General features: G+C 41.7%; 1 protein-coding gene across 1 annotated transcript; it reads right to left on the minus strand.

The window, feature by feature from the left end:
* Nucleotides 1-4,923: 4,923 nt before the first annotated feature.
* On the minus strand, nt 4,924-22,633 carry LOC125362446 (putative ankyrin repeat domain-containing protein 26-like protein). Its single transcript, XM_048361292.1, has 10 exons — nt 22,443-22,633; nt 21,453-21,567; nt 21,124-21,297; nt 20,105-20,211; nt 17,244-17,412; nt 13,843-13,949; nt 10,955-11,120; nt 8,461-8,643; nt 6,175-6,441; nt 4,924-5,106 (listed from the first exon to the last, which is right to left on the minus strand). The coding sequence occupies exons 1-10, from the start codon at nt 22,631-22,633 to the stop codon at nt 5,005-5,007; spliced, it is 1,581 nt and encodes a 526-aa protein (XP_048217249.1). The 3' UTR covers nt 4,924-5,004.
* Between the last annotated feature and the right edge of the window lie 257 nt (nt 22,634-22,890).

Raw genomic sequence — 22,890 nt, forward strand, 5'->3', positions numbered from 1 at the left:
GATGTGTGAACATGTTCCAGATGAAAACTGTCAGTATAGTGTAAAAATAGGTGAGTTTAAGTTCAAAGGTCATCAAGTTCGGGCCTTACCAAATGTTTTAAAGGATTAGTGCATAGTTTAATACAAACAGTTAAAAGGTATCTAAGGATTCTTTAATTTGCAGTTTTAAGTCTGGTCTCTTAATGCATATGGCTATTTAACCTGTAATCAAGTTATTTTCTTTAGCAAAAGACATTGGAAATGTGAAATTTATTTTCCTCTCCTGTTAATATTCAGGGCTAAATGTCAGAAATTTGGATATTAATGTTTATCCCTGTTAAAAAATTGCTTGGGTTTCTCAGGTAGAGATGGAAAAAAAGGCAGAAACACTTAGGCCAGGCCTGTGAGCCTATCCTCAGGAGTGAGGGGTGATGTGGCAAAGGGGCAGCTTAGCCAGTCCATGGGGTGGGCCAGGCCCTGGGGGGAGTCCACACATGGTGGAAAAGAGTAAGCTGCCACAGAGGCAATTCTCCAAGCCCCAAGGAGTAGGATGGGCAAATGGAGGCTTTTCCTTGTCCCGTATCTTTTCCTTACAGGTGGACATAACATCCTGATGGTAAAATAGGTGCTGTGATGATGCTATTTAAGTCTAAAACTGCCCCTTGGGAGGTTTCAAACATTAAAAAAAAATTTTCAGAAGACAGTTCAAAGTTTATCTGGACAATGTAATTTGCCTTCTAGGCTATGTTGCAATTTGGATGTATCCTAAAAAAGGGGACAAAGATACTAAGTCTGGATTCTTGTTTGTAATTCTGGAATGTGTAATTCTTGCATGGAGGGAAAACTGTCATTTGAGTTCAGAGGTGTTCTAGGCAGTAACGCAGACCGCAAGGAAACAAATGACCCCTTTAAAGCAGCCACCCTGAGGGAACGGACTGTGACCAGTGCCTCTAGATTTCAGAGTTCTTCAAATACAACTGAAAGCTAAAGTGTCAATATTAAAGCAGAGGTTAGTAAAAGAGTTTAGAGATCAAAAATGGATTTCTAGATATGAGATTGGAAAATAAAGTTGTCCTAAATGTTTCTTTGCAATTGGACAAAAGAAATAATTTAGGCTGCCAAAATGATTGTTTAATTTGCTATTCCAATTTGCCTTGCAGGTTTTATGTTTCCATGTAGAACTACAGTCAAGGACAGATGATTCTTACAAGTTTATCAAATGTAACTTTGGCCCTTACTAAGTTCCAGGTAAGATGATGCTTAAAAACTGCTTCTGTGTGGACCATCCTGTTGCTTTAATTGGAGTAAAGGGGACTTTTGTGAGATTCATTGATCTGAAAACTGTGGTTCAAAGCCAGCCCAGGCAGAGAAAGGTCCCTGTGAGAATCTTCATCTGTATTGAGCCAGCAGAGTGCTGGGAACAGAGTTGTGTGGAGCTTAAAGTGGTAGGGTGCTAGCCTTGAACTGAAGAGCTGAGGGACAGCACTCAGGTCCTGAGTCCAAGTCCAGCGCCGGATCAAGAGAAATGTCAAAGGTGCATTGACCTCAGCATGGAAAAGTCACTGCTGGGACAAAAGAGATGGAGCATCCAGAGGCAGCAAGCCACTGCTTGGATGGCAGAGAGGGTGTCAGATCCTAGAGTCATGTGTGCTTAGCCCTTCAAAAGTTCATCAGAGCCAGGAGGTCCTGGAGGAACTTGCCAGTCCTCTGTGATAGTGGGTAGTAAAGCTAAGATTGTCTAGTGAAGGGATAGCTTAAAATCCCAACCCCCTGCATCTGCTCAAAGCCCTGACCGGCAGTGAGAATTCTGAGCTCGCACATCTGTTCAGGAAGGAAGCTTGTGGACCTGAGATCGTGTCCTTATCGAGACCTACGTGATGCCTACTAAGGTAATTTAGGCATTGTTAGGTTATCAGAGATCTGTTTCCCCAGCCAGTCAGGAAAACACTTTTGCAAACTGAAATGTTAAAAGGTGACACTGCTGTAGCCCCAAAAGTCTATAAAGTTGTTAGAAGTTAAAAGTTGAATGTGATTTCCAGTTTGGAGGAAAGCTTGTAAACTGGACATCTAATCCTGCAGCCTCTCAGTAAAGTAGACTAAAGTTATAGGTTCCTGGCTAGGTAAGGTCAACGCTCCTGAGCAGGCCTGAAGAAGTTACAGAAGAGGAACGGTCTTCGCCCATCAGCTCCCTTTAAAAATGAGGCAGGATAAGGTAGGGAGCCCCCTTCCCCCTCTGCTCTACTCCCACTTCTACCCTCCCTTCTCAAAGAAGCCTCAGGCACTAGAAATCCTCTTCCCCACTGAATTCCTGGCAGGGAGGGAGTGGCCAAAGGTTTATTACCAGGCTCTTCTGGGGGGCTCCAGGCCACCGGAAAGCGCGCAATCAGTTTGTCTAAGGTGGGCAAGTTAGACAGGCCGTGGGTGAGTCTCCGGCAGCCTTCAAAGGCTGCTTGTGCTTACCATCCTTCTGCTTCCATAGACCTAGAGGCTGAGGAAAATTGACAAAGCGATTCATGTAGCATTTGTGGGACAGGCAGCTCCAGGCATTAGAAGGAATATTAGCAGCAGGAGCGTGCCATGCCAGACCACAAATGGGGCTGGCGGAGTAGCCGCCAAGAGAAAGACGGCAAGAGGAACGGAGGGAGGTACCTGCTAGCTTTTCGAGTCACTGTTTCAGGATGGATGGAAGCTTTCCTAACCAAGTGGGAAACAGCACAGAGAGTAGAGAAGAAGCTTCTAGAGGAGATAATTCCCAGGTTTGGACTCCCGGTAGCCACAGGCTCAGACAATGGCCCCTCTTTCCTCACTTAGGTAAGGCAGCTATTAGGTAAGTCATTGGGGATTATTCGGAAATTACATTGTGCCTCTCACCCCCAAAGTTCAAGTCAGGTAGAGAGGAAAAGAGAGCTTAACCAAATTAGCCCTTGAGACTGGTGAAAACTGGACGGCCCTCCTCCACCATCCTGTATGGGCATCACACCCTATGAAGGAATGTTCCCACACCTCCTCCCTTAGGCCCCAGGCTTGGTTGTGAAGCAGTAGCTAAATTGTCCAACCAGAATTTGCTGAAAGGCAACCAGGACTATATTAGGGGGTTCACTAGCCAGGCCTTAGGGTAAGCTTCTTGAACCAGGCTAAGCAGAAAGTAGCAGCAGTCCAGCAGGAGGTGTGACATTCTGTGGGAGCCACTGGGAGCCACTGCTGCCTGTGGCTGCCCCACCCCCTCCCATCCCATTGGGGTTCAGATCAAGTACAGCCTGACAGCCATTGGAGCCATCCATCAACTCCTCACCGCTCAAGAGGGTTTGGACATCGGTGAATGCATGCATCTACTGAGACGCTGACCAACTCCCTGGCAGAAGTGGTCCTCCCAAACAGGACAGGTTTCTTTGGGAGAGTAAGGCTGTTTTGGGGTTAACCATACGGGAATGAGCAGAGATACACCAGGAAAGCATGGGATGGTATGAGTCTTTGTGTAACGGGTCCCTTTGGCTGACATTGTTAAAAACCTCGGTAGCAGGACCTTTGAGGTTGATAATAGTCATCTTAATGGTTGATCCTTGTGTTCTTTTTTTAAATTAAATGTTATTAATGTGTCAATAAATTAATTTTTATTGACAAGGCCAGTGAGTCCATTTCTTGTGATATCTTACACCCTCGTTTTTCTTTCTCTTCCCTAGATCAGGTAGGCATATATACACACCATACCCAGTGTACTAAAATCATACAAAGTAACCACATAGGGTACGCCAAAGGAAATTCACCTAAAACTTCAAAGGTAACATCAACAATAGACTCGACCTGTGTCCTTCTCTTGGGGTTGTTTTTGCTTATCCTGTTCTTATATGATGTGTACAAAGCTGTGGAGCTATGGTGATCCTCTGATAGGTCTATTGTAGACCTTTTCATGTTTAGTAGTTGTTTGGTTTTAGATATGTAATGTAAGGTCGCTGACCCAAACGTGGAAATACCATTTGACAAGAAGTCTGTGGTCTCTACTGGTCTTTGTACTCTTAACAGGCTCACTGCATTTGTAAGAGATCGTGTCAGTGCGGTATAGCTAAGAGTGCTGAGGTCTCAGTATCAGCCCTTGGACAAGAAAGCCAGAAAAATGTAGGCTAATGAGGCCATGACTGACCCCCCAGTAAGCAGTAGAAGAGGAGGGAATGTAAGGGCTGACCCGAGAACCCGCGTGACTAAATATAAGCTTTACTGCTAAAATTATAACAGCTTCTAAACCCAGGGGATCACTCCATGCTAGTGGGCTGCACCCCCACCCATGAGACTATTTTATCGTTTGACACTTAAAAATACAGGGAGCCCTTGTTCCCCTCTCTACCTAGGTAGCAACCATGGTAATGGACAGTCAAAAACGATCATAGTCATAGACTATCGAAATAACCATAATAAGAGTAGAAATGCCACGGAAACTGTTGGGTTGGTTTACTTATGATTGAGTACTGGATTGTTTTAGCCCGCTAAAGCTTGCTTAGTGGTAATGGGAAAACAAGGTGGCAATTGTTTAAATAAAGTTGGTACAAGGTCAGCCTGACTGCAAAATTCTGCTTCTGTAAACGGCTTGCTTAACCCATTTGTGACTTGCTCTACCCCCTGCACTAACCCACTGTATCAGTGCTATGTGACCACCTACTGTCAGTTCCTGATATCAAGGCCAGTTCCCATTATCAAAGCCAAAATAGGTTAACTGATAGGGTAGAGAGCTAGTAGAAATAGGACAAGATGTGCTTGCTAAATACCATCCAATCAAGTATCTGCCAAGTTGGAAATATCCTGCCCCTGTTGTAATCACAGTACAAACCCTGCCTATCTGAGGGTCGGGACTCTCAATCCAGATCCGCTGTGTAGGTGATGGTTGAGAGTCCAGGCTCCAGCTTGCAATAAAGACTGTTGTGCGTTTGCATCGGTATCGGCTCCTTGGTGGTCTTTGGGGACCGGAAATCTAGGCATAACACTATGTTTTACAGTCTACTTAATAAGTTTTGTTTATTTTCTGTGACTCTAAACTTACTCCAGGAGTTTACTTGATAGCTGGGAGATTTTAGATTGTTGTGCTTGCACTGTCGATGTCCAAACAGAGTCTTGATATGCTCGAGCTCTGGTTTGCTCCTAAAGAAAATTGAAAAGAGTCATTGTTCAATCAATATTTCTTGAACAAGTTTCTATATTCCCTCCACATAGCTTGGCCTCCGTGGTGTAGAACACTATGAAATATGGGAAAGCCGGTGCTTGAATTTACAGTACTTCTCATCATTATCCACTGCATTTAATCTAAATACTAAATACCTAAGTGCAGTTTTCTCTTGGGGATGACATTAAGTAAGTACTACTGCATGTGTACAATAGTATGGATAAAAGTTAATAAAATAGAACAAGACCAATCAAAATTTGAGAATGAAAACCTGACCTTAATGAAAGTCTATGAGCATGTTCCAATTTGTTTTATTTTTTACGGTTGTCCATTGTGGAGCTTGATCTCAGTGTCTGAGCATTGTCCCTGAATTTTTCTACTCAGGGTACTACTCGACCACTTTGAGCCGCAGCTTCACTTATGGTTTTCTGGAGGTTAACTGGAGAGGAGTCTCAATAGACTTTCCTGTCTTGGCTGGATTTGAACTGCAGTCCTCAGATCTCAGTCTCACGAGTAGCTACTATTAGTTACAGGTGTGAGCCACAGGTGCCTGGCTTGCATGTTATAATCTGTATGAATTATTGTTTTCTAAGAATTTAATTTTATGGCAACTAGATTTCAAACATGAAGTAATTTTTTTTTATTTTTAGCCAGTCCAGGGCGTTGAACTCAGGGCCTGAGCACTGTCCCTGGCTTCCTTTTTGCTCAAGGCTAGCACTCTCCCACTTGAGCCACAGCGCCTCTTCTGGCCATTTTCTGTATATGTGGTGCTGGGGAATCGAACCAAGGGCTTCATGTATACCAGGGAAGAGCTCTTGCCACTAGGCCATATCCCTAGCCCATGAAGTAATTTTTAATAAAAAGGATATTATTGAATATAAATGTACTTACAATGTGGGAATAATGTAGAATATATAGAATATGATGTAATATGTAAGATAGAAACATTATATAATTTACTTCTAATAAGGTACATGAAACAATGTGTAAGTCCAAAATATACCTTCCAATAAACGTTTAAACATATTAGAAATAAATATATTCACCTGTATAAAGTTGGACACTTTTTCTTCTTGTTCACTTATTTCGCTTTCCGTTTTTTGTGTGAGGAATATTCTGTACTGTTCTGTCATAGCTATGATACACTTGCAACTCTCAGTAAGATGTTTTTGGTCTTCCTTCAACTTTGTATTCTCCTCAGCCAGTGAATCCTTTTTGCTTTGCAGGGACTGTAACTGCTCTTTGAGGAATTTATTTTCTTCTTCCAGCTGTTCACATTTGCCAATGTGCAGATTCTCTGAGGCAGCAGAAACCTGCATGATCATCAGCACAGGTTGGTAAAGAAAGACAAGCTTACACAGATCAATCATGAGTATAGTAAGATACTTAGAATATGCTCCCCTGAATTACGCAGAAAGTCAACCCATTTCAAATGACTACAAGGTTAAAGTACATTCCCTCCATCGATCAGCTTTCTCATAAAACACTTGTGCTTGGTCTTGCACTTCGGTCTCCTAGTTTTCTTGTTTTTTTCTTTATAGAATGACTCTAATTCCAACCTTAGAATTCCAATTCTACTTAAAGAGTGCAATATATGCTGTCTAAAATTATAAGCTGTTTTCTAATCTTCAAGTGTTTTTAATGTAAATCTGAATTTCATGCCAGAAAATGATGACTTTTGGTAAGTAACTATGTATGACGTGTCCCAGTAAGAAGTTCAGTTTTGAACAAAATGGACTGGATTCAATTACATGATTTTGTAATTGTCTGATTCTTGCCACAAAGCAGGGAGAATTCTAAGCCAAACAAGTAAATAATTGTACCGTTTCAAGAGCACTAAGTTGTGAAGAAGTGATTTCCTTTGCAATAGGGTTTGATTGGTGAGATGATTCTCAAGCTTGTCTCTCTCTCTCTCTCTCTCTACATATATATACACATATACACATATTTATACATGTGTATATATATATATATATATATATATATATATATATATATATATGGGGGCATTCCTCCTATAATTTTACTTTATCTGAATAGGACCTAGCCTTTGAGAATGCTCTCTAGTGAACAGAATGTGATGAATTTACTGTTTTATTTCAAACATTAAATTAGAAAAAGTTTAGAAACAGCAAGAAAACTTCCTCTCATTGGGAAGTTTGCCTTCAGAATCTCACCAGTACACTACACTGTGAAGAAGCCCACATGTGGATTCCTTCAATGGCTGCTGTCACCCAGACATGTAGAGCAAGGCTTTTGGTGACACAGTCATCCCATACAATGCAGAGTGTAGAGAAATGGTCTGATTTCACTACTGATTCAATTCCAAATGTAAACACGTTAATGTTGCACTGAAACTCCACATTAAGAGGTGGAGTGTTCTAGGTAAACAAATGGGACGGGAATGCACAATAAACATGAATAGAAACCCATAATCTGCCAGATATCTTAAAGCCAGTATGTAGAGGAAAAGGAATAGATAACTAGTATAAAAATAACTATGCTAACCATTACAAGTGTAATGAATCAAAACCACAATTCACAGCCTCATTTAATGTGACTTTTCCCCTTCATTAAAAAAAATATTCTTTATGTATTTGTACAAGGGGGCTTCAATTCAGGCTATCAATTTATAAGTACAAAAATTGTGACCAATGTCACCCCTCCTATTGTACTTCATCTGTCTCAAACCTAACTATCCCTTTAAGCGAATCCTTTTCTTTTCTGAAGCTGTAGGGATCTTGTTAACTAAGAGACTTTGGAGAGAAGCAACTAGGATCCCAAAATGCCACATTGGAGCCATCCATTGTGCAAATGGAGCTTCCACACTTGCACCCATTTGGCTAGTCCTTTGCGGAACTCCAGGCTCTGCTGGGATATGACTTTTCTGTGGTGCTGTTTGTGTTCTTGGTCATCCCAAACCAGGAAAACAAGGCCAACTACCTGGTGATCATGCCATCGGTAGAATGTTAACACTGTTTAGAACTGACTTGGACATTTCCCTTATGTTTGATTGTATGCTTCATGTGTGGTGCTCTATCTATTCTATCAAGAAAGCAAAAGCCCACTTTGGGATATATCTCAACCAAGTGGCCCATTTATAGTTAAACCTCTCAAAGAAAAAATGTAAGATTTCATCACAAAACAACACAGCCTGTGTATATTTTAGGAAATGAGAAAAGGTAAATTTCAAATAAAACTTTAGGTTATTATGTAGTTGTTTTATTTTAAAACATTTCATCAAAAAGAAGTGAAATAAAGTGCTGTATTAATAGACTTTTGTAACATAAACAGTACATGTAAGGGGTCACAAAGGTTTTGTACTGTTCTACCTTAGAGATTTCTTTGTATTTCTTTGTCTGAAGTTTTATGCTGTATAGTTTATGAGTCAGCTTTGCAATTTCTTCTGTCTGTGACTCATATTTGCTTCTCATGAGCTGTAACTCCTCTGTGAGGACACGCATTTCCTTTTCCAGCTGTTCGTATTTGGAGGATTGGATGTGCACATTTTCATCCTGCGTGATACATAAGTGTAGGTAGGTAAAGAAGGAATTCCCGTGGCAACTGTATAACACAAAACAAGTTATAAATAGCCAGATTCTTAGAATGGAGTCCCTTGAAGAACTCAGAAAAACAACCAATTTCAAAGTAATGTTGATTCACCCCACTGGCTGTAGTAGAAACCTGATTTTCCCTTCAGACATGTGAAGGAATAAGCCAGTTGTCAGGGTCAAGTCACCCCAGCTGATACACAGGGTAGAGAAATGGGCTAATCTCATTGTTGTTGATTAAATTTCAAATTGTGAACACTTTAGTAATGTTACTGTAGAATTCCACATAGGGAGAAGTATTGTTCCATGTAAACAAGTAGTACAGAAATCCACAATAAATATGAAGTAGAAATTCTCAACCTGTCAGTTATGTTTGTGCTGGTAGGGAGCACAAAATGAATTGATAAGTAAATGTGCTACCGATCACATTTTAGCTTCTAAACTATAAGCACGTTTCCGTTACCGCAATTTTTCTTTCTCATGGTTCTGTCTTCCTTGTCTTAATGTCCTTGTCTTAACTCGGGGCCTGAGCACTGACCCTGGCTTCTTTTGGCTAAAGGCTAGCAATCTACCTCTTGAGCCACAGAGCTGCTTCTGTGTTTGTCTATATCTGTGGTGCTGAGGAATCGAACCCAGGGATTCATGTATACGAGGCAAGCACTCTACCACTAGGCATATTCTCAACCCCGTACATAGTAATTTTCTATGGTGCTGTTGTTGTGGTTCAGTGTCCAAAGCTAAGGAAAATAGGCTATTCATCCATGCCTGTTGCCCTTGGCTGTTGGAAGAAGTTTCGTATTTGTTGGGATTGGTTCTGTTATGCTTAATTGGATTTTTTATGTTTGGTGCCATATCTTTCCTACTGAAAAATAACGCAAAACTTTGAGAAACAGTTTGACAAAACAGTCCCTCAAAGTTAAACCTTACAAAAAACAAAGATTTTTTCACAACCCAGCTTGGCTTGTATATAACAAATAGAATGACGATAGATAAATTGTAGTAAACTTTAAATTATCTCACAATTTTTATATCTTAAATTATTCTGTAAGTGCCACAGATTAGTATATCCACTTTCTCTATGAAATGGCAGTGTTTCTAGAAATGTAACAGCATGTTTGGTGTCTCATTCACGTGGGAAGGGGCTAAGCGTCAAAGTGACAGAGCATCTTGCGCTTACACCGAGGCGTGTTGTGATTGCAAATGAAAAACTCTGAGTGATGAGTAGTGGCAAGAATTCTAAGTGGGGTGAAAATAAAATGATTGCGGGTAGAAGTTAGCATGTCCTTGTTCTGGAGCACAGTCTATAGATTGCTTCCATGAACACATAGCGTGGAGGACAACCTGGAACACCAACATAAGGGATACATGTGGTCAAAGTGGCTCCATGTGAGTTTCAGTAGAAGAGAGAGAGAGAAAGGAAGCGAGAGACACAGAGAGAAAGGCATTCCGTAGCCGACTTCTTGCCCTTAGGAGCCACCACCCCTGTGAGGAAATGCACACACAAAGGAAGTCTACCCAGAGGCCAGCAGCACTCCAGATAAACAGACATGGGGGAGGAAACCCTCCAGTGGACTCGTACCATGCAGTTCTCAAGCAGTCTCACGAGAACCACAAGGAACGGCATGAGTACAAGTTTCCTTAGCAAGTGTCTCCCAAACCACAGACTTAGGAAGAAAGCAAGTCCCTTGAGATAGAATATTTGGGGTAAGTTTTACAAAGTTATGACAGAAAAGTGGATTCAACAGTTCAATGTATTCTCAGTTAATTCAATTGTATTTAGTAAGAACAATTTTTATACTTATTTTTACTTTTTATCATTCAAGTGATATGCAGAGGGAGTACAGTTACATACATAAGGTAGTGAGTGCATTTCTTGCCAAACTTGTAGCCTCAACCCTCATTTTTCTCCCACCTTCCCTCCTCCACAATTCCTAGTTCACAACATACTGTCTTGTAAGGACAATTTTTGGAAACACTTTTCCCATTATGTTCTTGTTCTATAAGTGATTTGGAGATTAGAAAAACACCCATTCCTTGGAGCTGCCCTGCTCTGAGTGCAATTGTACCTTTCCTACTACCTGTTTCACCTCCAAGCTCAACTCTTCTCTACATTATCCAAATCCTTTCCCTTTGAAGTTACATTGGCTGTATGGAATTTTCTAGTTTCAGGAGTGCTCTAGGCTCTTCATTGACCACACGTAGTACATCAGCACACTTAGTTCATCCTGCTATTAATAAAGTTAGGAATGTGACACATTATGGAAGATTAATTTACCTCACTCACGTTTACCTTTGAAACATTCAGTTCCATATCATGTGGCGTCATATCTGCTTCAAGTTGTGTTTTCACGTGGAGTTTGTTAGTATGCTCTTCTTCTGGAACATTTTCATGAGATGCAGTAGCTTCTTCTTTGTTGCTTTCCTCTTGTTCTAGGCATTTCCTGTCAATAAGTGGGATCATCTTAACATTTTGATAATAAAGGGAAAGGTCACTTCGTGAGCCCTCTTGTCAGATATCGATGTGACATTGCATAAGATGAAACACATATGAGGTATAGAAAAATTTGGTTACATTGTGCATATACTGCAAGGAGAATTGAGAGATCTTAGGAAGGACAATGAGACAACATAAAATGTTCATTACTGGACTGTAATACAAGCAACAGACACGAAGAATTCCACTGGTCTGCTCACATCCCATCTGAATGGGAAAGGATATTATCTCCTTTGGGCTTAAAGAATTCCTAAAGTTCTTAAGAAATTCAAGAAAGTTGTGATCTAAAAATCTAAGAGATTAATGGATGGTTTTCTGCTCACTTGGCTTTGTTCAAGCAGAAAAAGCAGGTCACTACTATCAAAGATGTGGTACTGCTTGCAACCCATGCATAGGGAGAGGTTATACATTGAGTAGACACTGCACAGATCTCTAAGAATAAAGATGCTGAATGAGCTGGAGAGACTATAAATCAATACCAGAACATGTTCCTCATACGTGCAGAACTCTTGCGTCAGTCCCAGTACCACTAGAAAGCAAGGACTGAGATGAAGAATTCCACACCATTGCTATGTCCTGCTGTGCTAGCCTTTTGCATGATATCTGCCAGCTGAAGTCACTAACTCGGCCATCCAAAACTGAGCTGGAGAAGGAAACAGCAGAAGATGTAAATAGCATGGGAAAATTATGTGTTTTAACCCTCAAGGAGACCATAAGGGGCATTATCATGTGGTCTTAATTAGTGCAGCCACAGCAAAAATTGATTTTGATAGTTCAGTCCATCCAATAGTATCTCTAGAAGAGATGTCAATACCTTACTTAGGCAGAATCCTGACAATATTTTGAGATGCACAGTTTACAGTAAGATTAAGGGCTACTAAAGTAGTAATTTCATAGCCTGGTTTCTCTTCAGACTGTATAAATCGTTTGCCTTTTACTATGATAACAATTTATCTTCACACTCAAAATTTTAAGTGAATATAATTTCTCCAATAGATAATGAGCTATACATTATCAATATAATATTTCCTATCTGTGTATATTTGAAGATTTCCACAGATTAAACAATGTAAGTATTCCAAAGCTCAGCCATTTATGTTTGTGCATTCTCACTAATGTCAAAACAGAGAAACTTCGCCCACAACAAATGATGTGGTAGTAATTCTAATGAAAACCTTTTTGAAGGTAATTTCAATACTGAGGTAATTCTTTGAGGTAGAAAACTATTTGAAATGGAAATGTTCTTCATTTCCTCAGAGTCTGATAAAATATATTGTAATACATAGTAAGCTAAAAGTAAAATGAATACAATCTCTTGGCTGCTCCAATCACTATCATTAGTTTTGAAAGTAATGTAATGAGAATTAGGTTATAGTAGTTTCTGTAAGAAGGTAATCGGTGAGCTACTTCTAGGACATAAAATTCATTCTACATGTGCAACTTTCCAATAACTGATAAACGTATACTAACCACTTTTTGGAAATGAGGAAATATAAATAGTATTTCCAAGGTGATTGATACAGTAAGTATGAAATCTATGAACTAAAATAACTTATTTGTGTGGATATAAAGCCTGTCTTTCCTTTCTGTAACACCCAACAATAACCTGTATTCACTGAAGGAAAACTCTCCCTTATTTCTCACTCTCATGTCCGTTAAAATAAAAACTCATTAGATCACATTAGAAATCAACAACATTAAGGAACATTAGAAATAGAAGAGAAAAACAATTGAATGGAGTACATAGAAACAGTTACTAACCAGCTTGTGATGCTATATTACTAATATTAGTAAAGAAAGAAGTAATCTCTAAAACAAAATATGCTTCTGGAGTTTCTGTTTATGCTTCACTTTGCATTTGTAAAGAAAACACAAGACAGTACCAATGATAAAATTTTGTGTAATTGTTAAGAATTTCATTGTGAGCCCTATAAGTAAACTACAAATATGAATTATACAAATGACTTGAGCTTCCTTTAAGAATACAAAGCATCAGTGCATACTGAGGGCATTATGAATCCTCCCAAACAGTGTAAACTCTATGCTGTAATTTTCATAAATGCTTTTATTTGAAGTATTCAAACTTGATTTGGCACACTTAGTATCTCACATCTGTAATCCTAGCTACTCAGGAGACGGAGATCAGGATCACAATTTGTAGACAGCTTGGGCAGAGATGTCTGAGACTCTCCCTAACTAAGCACCAAAATCCAGAGGGGCAGTTGTGGCTCAAATGGGAGAATGCTAGCCTTGAACAAAAAACTCGCGGGCAGCTACCAGGCCCTTGTAGGACACACACACACACACACACACACACACACACACACACACACACACACTCAAGAATCCTTGACCACAGGGTCTGGGTCTTGCTATGGCGCCTTCTACTGCTTGAGTCCTGACCTCAGGCCCTTTTGCTTTCTTTCCTGTTTGAATAGTGTCTCCCTCTTGCTGAAACTGCAATCCTCCTAAACCTTCCCTCTCAATTAATTAGCTAGGGTTTTAGTTTAAAGCCATTATGCCCAGCTTAAATAAAAGCTTTTAACCCTGCAGGTCACTTGGTAGGTTGTATGATTTAGTATTTTCCCTACTTAGCATTTCTGAATTGAGTGATTGTTTCCCATCTAGAATACACGCAAGGTCATGAAAAACTGATCAAATAGCCATACTTTTCCATCTCATCATCTTTGCCTTCATTTTCTTCATTCTTTAATGTTGCTTCTGTCTTCTGGTGTTCACATTCCTTTTCAGGAGTGGTAATTGCCAAGGCTTCATCCTATGAAACAATAATAAATATTTATATTTACCTTACGTTACATTTCCTAAGAGAACAGGAAAATTCAATGCAAAATCCTGTGTGGGTAAGCACTCAATACAGAGAGGAAAGATCTAGTAACATCATCTTTGTGACTCTCTGGCCCCCTCCTCTAGGAAAGCCTCCCTAGCCTCCCATGGGTGAGGTCCACATGAACCCTGGTACACTGTGAAAATTCCCTAGAAATTTACTGCCCCCTCAAACTTCAGTTGCTTCAGAGCATTTGTCGTGTAGTTCCTATTAAGTTTCAGGGCTTACAGCAGAGGATCACAAGACCCCAATAGCTATACCCTTATGATCACATAAGATGATGCTAAGTGAAATGAACTCCATTTTATGGAAATGATTGTTATATCCCAGTTGTAACTACTTTCAACATCCTATGTGTATCTGTAGTTTCTACTATTGATGATGTTTTTGTATCACCCTCTTGTGATTGTAGCTACACTATCTCTGTAATCTTATCTGAGTGTACTGGAAACCATGTATACTGGTACTAGAATTAGGAAATTGAAAGGCAATGCCAAAATTGAGAGACTAAGTGTAAAATAAGAGAAACAACAACAAAAGCAATACTTGCAAAACTGTTTGGTGTAAGTGAACTGAACACCTCAGGGGGCAAAGGGGGAAGGGGAGGGGGTATGAGGGACAAGGTAACAAACAGTACAAGAAATGTATCCAATGCCTAACGTATGAAACTGTAACCTCTCTGTACATCAGTTTTATAATAAAAATTCGAAAAAAAAAAGTTTCAGGGCTTACAAATAGCCTGACTGCTACTGGGCATGATACTTTCATTATAAAAGAAACCTGTAAGTTCTGGCCTACATAGGAAATTTAAAATACCTCATGACCACTCTGCTTTATGGAATTTTCCTGTGCTCATTACTATATAGTCCATCTGTATTCAGTTACTCCAGTTAAGTGAAGGAATATTTTCCTAAGTCTTCTAAGAACAAACTATTGAAAGGGTTGCCTCTCTAACTGTTGGCTCCTCATGCCTCCACCCTTTTGCATCTGTAAAGTGTGGGGCAGTTACCAAATCCTCCCTGGGAAATAATCTGTACACAGTTGCCAAAATGATCAGTACACTGGAGCCATTTCTCAAGTGGTGGAAATGTGAAACAATCAAACAGGACAAAGTTAAAGGAACTTGCCTCATAAGCTCAGTAGCAGAAAAAAAAAATTCACATTGGATTATCCAACTCTATCTGACTTTTGGTGCTTAGCACTTCCAGGCTGATGATGTCTGATCTGTGTCAACATATCAGAACAATGGATGGGCTACCAGAGTTGAAGTCATTTAACAATGGAATTGGCTAACATGTAGATTCAGAAAACTCTGCTTCTCCCTGACTCTTGGTGGATGACCTGAGTATCCACAGGAAACTTGAAATTCTCAGAGGGTCAGCTTCTATTTAGCAAAAGACAATGCCAACATGTTTCTCAAGACTGTTTAAATGGGAGTGAAAGACTGTAGGTTGGAAGGAAAAGGGTGTCTTTCTGGAAGCCCAGAGACAAGGCCAGTAATATTTCTTTTATGTTCTAAGAGATGAAAAACCAAAGCATAGCAAAGGAAAATTAGGCTTATATGGATGGAAATAAAAGGATCAAGAGAGCAACATATGATCTGCTCTGAAGTTTTGAGTTCCTGAGTGACATATATGGACATGTATCAATCCTGTGTCCCTTATGTCTAGGAGCAGTATCTGAGTCTTGAGAAAATCCTCAAATATCCATGCCTGGTACATCTAAAGTATTTGAAAAGTTGGGACCTTAGAGGCGATGTGGATGTGAAAATTTTTCATTTTTCTGTTAGTCAGTGTGCGGAATAATTCTTCTAGAGAACAACAGCAGCAAACAAGAGACATTGCATTCTCATTTCTTATCTACTGAGTGAATTTCTTTCATGCCTTGGAGGTACAGGGACAATCGCTTACTGACAACTCTTTACATTCCCTAGGGAGAGCTAGAGTAGGGACTATTGTTCAATTTAAGATGCAATTCCATTCAAAATTATAAACTATCTGCCACCTCTTAGAAATCACATTTCAGTAATGAGAGCTCCACTTATCTTAAGGGGCTTTAAGTGTCAAAGAATCTATCACAGGAATCAGTTTAGCTTTTCTCTACTTTTGCACAAAATTCCAGTTAAGTCACATATTCTGGTCAACTAAGAATCCTCCTAAATACATTTCTTGAGATGATTGTATGGCAGTCTTTCGCAAACTGAGAATTGTGATACACCAAATGAAAGGCCACTGTATCCATTCATGACCACTACATGGAAGAGTAATCAGGAAATTTTGTAAGATGATTATTTTCTGAGGAGGTGGGGAGGATGTGAACTAAAAAGAGCCAACTTTATCTTTTTATTGATGGAGAACCTGGTCCTGAACCCCAAAGCCAACAGCAGAATCCAGAGGGGAAGAAGGACAGTTAGGAGAGGAAGGCAGGAAGAGACAGAGAGGGGCCTGATACAGCATCAGGAATGGAACCCAGAAGTCAGCAGGTAATTAAACAACCTGCCCTGGTGCCCGCAAACGCAGCCTTGTGAAAAACAAAGCCCAAAAGGGCACAAAGGAGGACTGCATGGCCAGCAACAAGGGAGGGGCAGGGACCTGAGGGGAGAGGCTGGAGAGCCTCAAGTGGTTTTGGAAAGAATATTGGGCTTTTCTGTGCCCTCCCCATCTCCCCGGAAGGTGGAGAGAGGAATTCCTCCCAGGACAGAGTCAGAAGAGGATCAATCTCCTCTGGGGTCCTTGCGGCCCAGGAGAAGAGGGAGTTTCGCATGGGCTGCCATCCGGGCACTTGGCCATCGCAGTTTGGTTTAATGAGTTAGCAGAGGGGAGTACGCCAGAGAAATTGCTTGGGGCTACCAACATTCTGTTTGTCTTTATCGGATTTCTGGGAGTTATTGAAGTATGAAGGCTTCAACGAAGGTGACTAGTTCAACTAATGATCACATTCAGCACGGCCCCTTCAACTTGATCAGTTATACATTTCCATCCTCCTTCAAGTTCACTTCTTGTATACAGTAGCCTCAAGGGCCACTACCAGGTTTGGATAAGTTCTCTGCAGAGCCAATCTCCTACACGTTATGTTTCCCCCTAGGATTCTGAAGGTACATTGAGATTTCCTAGTTTCAGGAGTACACCAGGCTCTTCCTTGTCCACACTTAGTGCATCACCACACGTAGTTAGTCCTGCTATTAATAAAGTTAGAAACGTGACAGCATTATGGAAGATTAATTACCTCACTCATGTTTACCTTTGAACCATTCAATTCCCTATCAGGTGGCTTCATATCTGCTTCAAGTTGTGTTTTCATGTGGAGTTTGTGGTTCCCTTGGTCTTCTTCTGGAACATTTGCATGAGATGCACTAGCTTCTTCTTTGTTGCTTTCCTCTTGTCCTCGGCATTTCCTGTGAATAAGTACGATCATCTTAACATTTTGATTAATAAAGGGAAAGGTCACTTTGTGAGCTCTCTTGTCAGATATCGATGTGACATTGCATAAGATCAAGCACATATGATGTGTAGAAAACTTTGTACACTTTCCGTGTATAATGCAAGGAGAATTGAGAGATTTTAGGAAGGACAATGAGACAACATAAGATGTTCATTATTGGATTGTAATACAAGCAACAGAAACAAAGAATTCCACTGGTCTGCTCACATCCCATCTGATTGGGAAAGGATATTATCTCCTATGGGCTTAAAGAACTCCTAAAGTTCTTAAGAAATTCAAGAAAGTTGTGATCTAAAAATCTAAGAGATTAATGGATGGTTTTCTGCTCACTTGGCTTTGTTCAAGCAGAAAAAGCAGGTCACTACTATCAAAGATGTGGCACTGCTTGCACCCATGCATAGGGCGAGGTTATACATTGAGTAAAGTAGACACTGCACAGATCTCTAAGAATAAAGATGCTAAAGGAGCTGGAGAGACTATAAATCAGTACCAGAATATGTTCCTCATATGTGCAGAACTCTTGCGTCAGTCCCAGTACCACTAGAAAGCAAGGACTGAGATGAAGAATCCCACACCATTGCTATGTCCTGCTGTGCTAGCCTTTTGCATGATATCTGCCAGCTGAAGTCACTAACTCGGCCATCCAAAACTGAGCTGGAGAAGGAAACAGCAGCAGATGTAAATAGCATGGGAAAATTATCTGTTTTAACCCTCAAGGAGACCATAAGGGGCATTGTTTTGCGGTCTTAATTAGTGCAGCCACAGCAAAAATTGATTTGGATAGTTCAGTCCATCCAATAGCATCTCTAGAAGAGATGTCAATACCTTGCTTAGGCAGAATCCTGACAATATTTTGAGATGCATAGTTTACAGTAAGATTAAGGGCTACTCTAAAATAGTAATTTCATAGCCTGGTTTCTCTTCAGATTGTATAAATCGTTTGCCTTTTACTATGATAACAATTTATCTTCACACTCAAAATTTTAAGTGAATATAATTTCTCCAATAGATAATGAGCTATACATTATCAATATATTTCCTATCTGTGTATATTTGAAGATTTACACAGATTAACCAATGTAAGTATTCGAAAACTCAACTATTCATGTTTGTGCATTCTCACTAATGTCAAAACAGAAAAATTTCTCCCACAACAAATTTTGTGGTAGTAATTCTAGTGAAAACATTTTTGAAGGTATTAACAATACTGAGTCATTCTCTGAGGTAGAGAACTATTTCAAATGGAAATGTTCTTCATTTCCTCAGAGTCTGATAAAATATATTGTAATACATAGTAAGCTAAAAGTAAAATGAATACAATCTCTTGGCTGCTCAAATCACTATCAGTTTTGAAAGTAATGTAATGAGAATTAGGTTATTGTATTTTCTGTAAGTAGGTAATCTGGTGAGCTACTTCTAGGACATAAAATTCATTCTACATGTGCAACTTTCCAATAAATGATAAACATATGCTAACCACTTTAGGAAATGAGGAAATATAGATAGTATTTCCAAGGTGATTGATACAGCAAGTATGAAATGTATGAACTAAAATAACTTATTTGTGTGAATATAAAGCCTGTCTTTCCTTTATGTAACACCCAACAATAACTTGTATTCACTGAAGGAAAACTCTCTTTTCTTTCTCACTCTCATGTCCGTTAAAATAAAAACTCATTAGATCACATTAGAAATCAACAACATTAAGGAACACTAGAAATACAAGAGGAAAACAACCGAACAGAGTACATAGAAACAATTGCTAACCAGCTTGTGATGATATATTATTAATATTTGTAAAGAAAGGAGTGATCTCTAACACACAAAAAGGCTTCTGGAGTTTCTGTTTATGCTTCATTTTGCATTTGTAAAGGGAACATAAGACAGTATTATGATGAAAATTTTGTGTAATTAAGAATTTCATTGTGAGCCCTATAAGTAAACTACAAATATGAATTATACAAATGACTTGAGCTTCCTTTAAGAATACAAAGCATCAGTGCATACTGAGGGCATTATGAATCCTCCCAAACAGTGTAAACTCTATGCTGTAATTTTCATAAATGCTTTTATTTGAAGTATTCAAACTTGATTTGGCACTCTGAGTGACTCACATCAGTAATCCTAGCTACTCAGGAGATGGAGATCAGGATCAGGATTTGTAGCCAGCTTGGGAAGAAATGTCTGAGACTCTCCCTAACTAAGCACCAAAATCCAGAGGGGGAGTTGTGGTTCAAATGGGAGAATGCTAGCCTTGAACAAAAAACTCGCGGGCAGCTACCAGGCCCTTGTAGAACACACACACACACACTCACTCAAAAGTCCTTGACCACAGGGTCTGGGTCTTGCTATGGTGCCTTCTACTGCTTGAGTCCTGACCCCAGGCCCTTTTGCTTTCTTTCCTGTTTGAATAGTGTCTCCCTCTTGCTGAAACTGCAATCCTCCTAAACCTTCCCTCTCAATTAATTATCTAGAGTTTTAGATTAAAGCCATTATGCCCAGCTTAAATAAAAGCTTTTAACCCTGAAGCTCACTTGGTAGGTTTTATGATTTAATATTTTTCCTACTTAGTATTTCTGAATTGAGTGATTGTTTCTCATCTAGAATACAACCAAAGTCATGAAAAACTGATCAACTAGGCATACTTTTCCATCTCATCAACTTCGCCTTCATTTTCTTCACGCTTTAATGATGTGTTGCTCATGCGCTGTTCATCTTCCTTGGCAGCATTGCTAATTTCTAACAGGATATCCTATGAAACAATAAAAAATATTTATATTTACCTTAGGTTCTATTTCCCAAGAGAACTGGCAAATTCAATAAAAGAGCCAGTGTGGGTAAGCACTCAATACAGAGAGTAAAGATCTAGTAACATCACCTTTGTGACTCTCTGGCCCCCTCATCTAGGAAAGTCTCCCTAGCTCCCATGGGTGAGTGAACTGAACACCTCAGGGGGCAAAGGGGGAAGGGGAGGGGGTATGAGGGACAAGGTAACAAACAGTACAAGAAATGTATCCAATGCCTAAAGTATGAAACTGTAACCTCTCTGTACATCAGTTTTATAATAAAAATTCGAAAAAAAAAGTTTCAGGGCTTACAGATAGCCTGACTGCTACTGGGCATGATACTTTCATTATAAAAGAAACCTGTAAGTTCTGGCCTACATAGGAAATTTAAAATACCTCATGACCACTCTGCTTTATGGAATTTTCCTGTGCTCATTACTATATAGTCCATCTGTATTCAGTAACTCCAGTTAAGTGGAGGAATATTTTCCTAGGTCTTCTAAGAACAAACTATTGAAAGGGTTGCCTCTCTAACTGTTGGTTCCTCACGCCTCCACCCTTTTGCATCTGTAAAGTGTGGGGCAGTTACCAAAGCCTCCCTGGGAAATAGTCTGGACAGAGTTGCCAAAATGATCTGTAAATCTTTCTACATGTATATGGAATATATATATATATATGTTTATACAAAATAATATATCGATATCCATTGGTTTATATAAAGTGCAGTTTGCTTAAGTGTTTGTGCATATGTGTTTGTGCATGTGTGTGTGTATTTCTACCATGGTGGAAATGTCTATATAGATAGATAGAGATGTGTACGTGCAAAGTAATGATAATTGTATTTCAAGCACTTCAAAGTAAATTGGGGTGATATATACCTTTCTGATGTTGTCCACGTGGGCCCCAAATGCCACCAGTTTAGCAGCTATCCTTATGTTCCCCATAGAAACGGCCTGCTGGAGGGCAGTTTTGCCACAGGCATCTTTCCTGTTTGGATCAGCACCATGTTCCAGCAGAATACACACACAGTCCTCTTGTTGGCACTGGGTAGCCTGTTGGGATAGCGTCAGAAAGTGAGTGGTCAGGTCACACGTGGTTTGCTAGTTAGTTCTGGTTCAATGAGGAAGATTCCCCGTCATTCATGTATTGGTATGGTAAGCGGGTCAACCAAGTCCCTCTCAGGTGGCAATGGTTGGGTCCTAGTTACCTTCATCAGAGCTGTGTTGCAATCACTATCAACAGCATCGATGTCACAACCCCTTCTCAGAAGGAGAGCCACCACTTTTGGGTGGCCATAGGCACAGGCAAAATGCAGAGCCGTCCTGTGAGGGTGCAAAGGCCTCTCAGGACATGGCAGAGCGCGCTCCGAAGCCGCAGCCTCACCCACTTCTCCCAACATGGATTCTTTGCTGAAAGGGTTGTAACGCACGCTGGCTTTCCATCTGTCCTACTAGTGATGAAACCATGTGTTCCTGTAACTATAGAGTGTCGCGAGTGCCAAGGGCCTGGGGGTGCAGCCGGGCGACACCCCCGCCAGTGCTGGGCGTCTGGCTTAGCGGGGCCTCGTTGGGGCTGCTGGGCTGATCAGGCTGAAGCGCAGAGCCCTGGGAGGGGCAGCCCCTGACCCGAGAGGGGGCCCGGGAGAACCCCACCGACGCCCTGCAGGGCCGAGCCTGTCACCCCCCGAGGCCTCGAGTGCAGCCAGGGCACAAGGCCTTGGCCATGACATTCCCTCTTGCGAGTGTGTGCCTCGCCAGGGCGCGGGGCTGCGAGTGGGGTTGGGATGTGTGCCGGGACCCCGCCCAGCTATCGGTAGGAGCCCTTGGTGGGGGGGTATCGGCTCCGCCCCGCCAGGCCCCGCCCCCGCCCCTCTGTGCCCCGCCCCCGCTCCGCCCCCACCCGGCCCTGCTTGGGGCTCCCAGGTGGAGGAGATCGGCTCCACCCAGGGGCCTTGCTGTGGTGTGGGCGTCCTCAGGCCGTGGGCGGCGGCTGTCCATGCGGGGCAGATGCCACACCCGCTGGACGTGGGGCGCTGGCTTTCCACGAGTTGAAGGACGAGGAGGGAGGGTGAGGACAGGGACGGGCTGCTGTCTACACGTGCAGTGGCTTCTCATGAAGAGGGCAGCCTGGGACCCCTGCTCCCGCCCAGCCAGGCCCCCTGCGCCCCCTGCCCCGCCCCCTCGCCCCGGGTCCTCACCGGCCATGCCTGTCCGCGGCGTTCACGTCCGCCTTCCCCCGGACCAGCAGCTTCCGCACTCGGGCCGCATCGCCCGCGCTGGCCGCCCGGTGCCACTTGGTGATGGCTTTGTAGCGGGCGAGGCTGCACGGGGAGCCCGCGCCCTCCGGCTGCCCGGCGCCCCCCCAGCAGCACCGGAGCGCCCTCCTCATGGCCGAGCCGGGCCCCCCCCCCCTCGCACGCCCTTCCCGCCCCTGCCCCTCGTCGAGTGTCGTCGGGGATCCGGGCACTTGGTCCACCGCCGCTGCTCACCGCGCCTGCGCAAGGTCTCCCTCCACCGCCACTGCTCACCACGCCTGCGCACCTTCTCCCTCCACCGCCACTGCTCACCGCGCCTGCGCACCTTCCCCCACCGCCACTGCTCACCGCGCCTGCGCACCGTCTCCCTCCACCGCCAGCACCTTCACCT

The sequence above is a fragment of the Perognathus longimembris genome, chromosome 13, assembly GCF_023159225.1.
Source record: "Perognathus longimembris pacificus isolate PPM17 chromosome 13, ASM2315922v1, whole genome shotgun sequence".
NCBI lineage: Eukaryota > Metazoa > Chordata > Mammalia > Rodentia > Heteromyidae > Perognathus > Perognathus longimembris.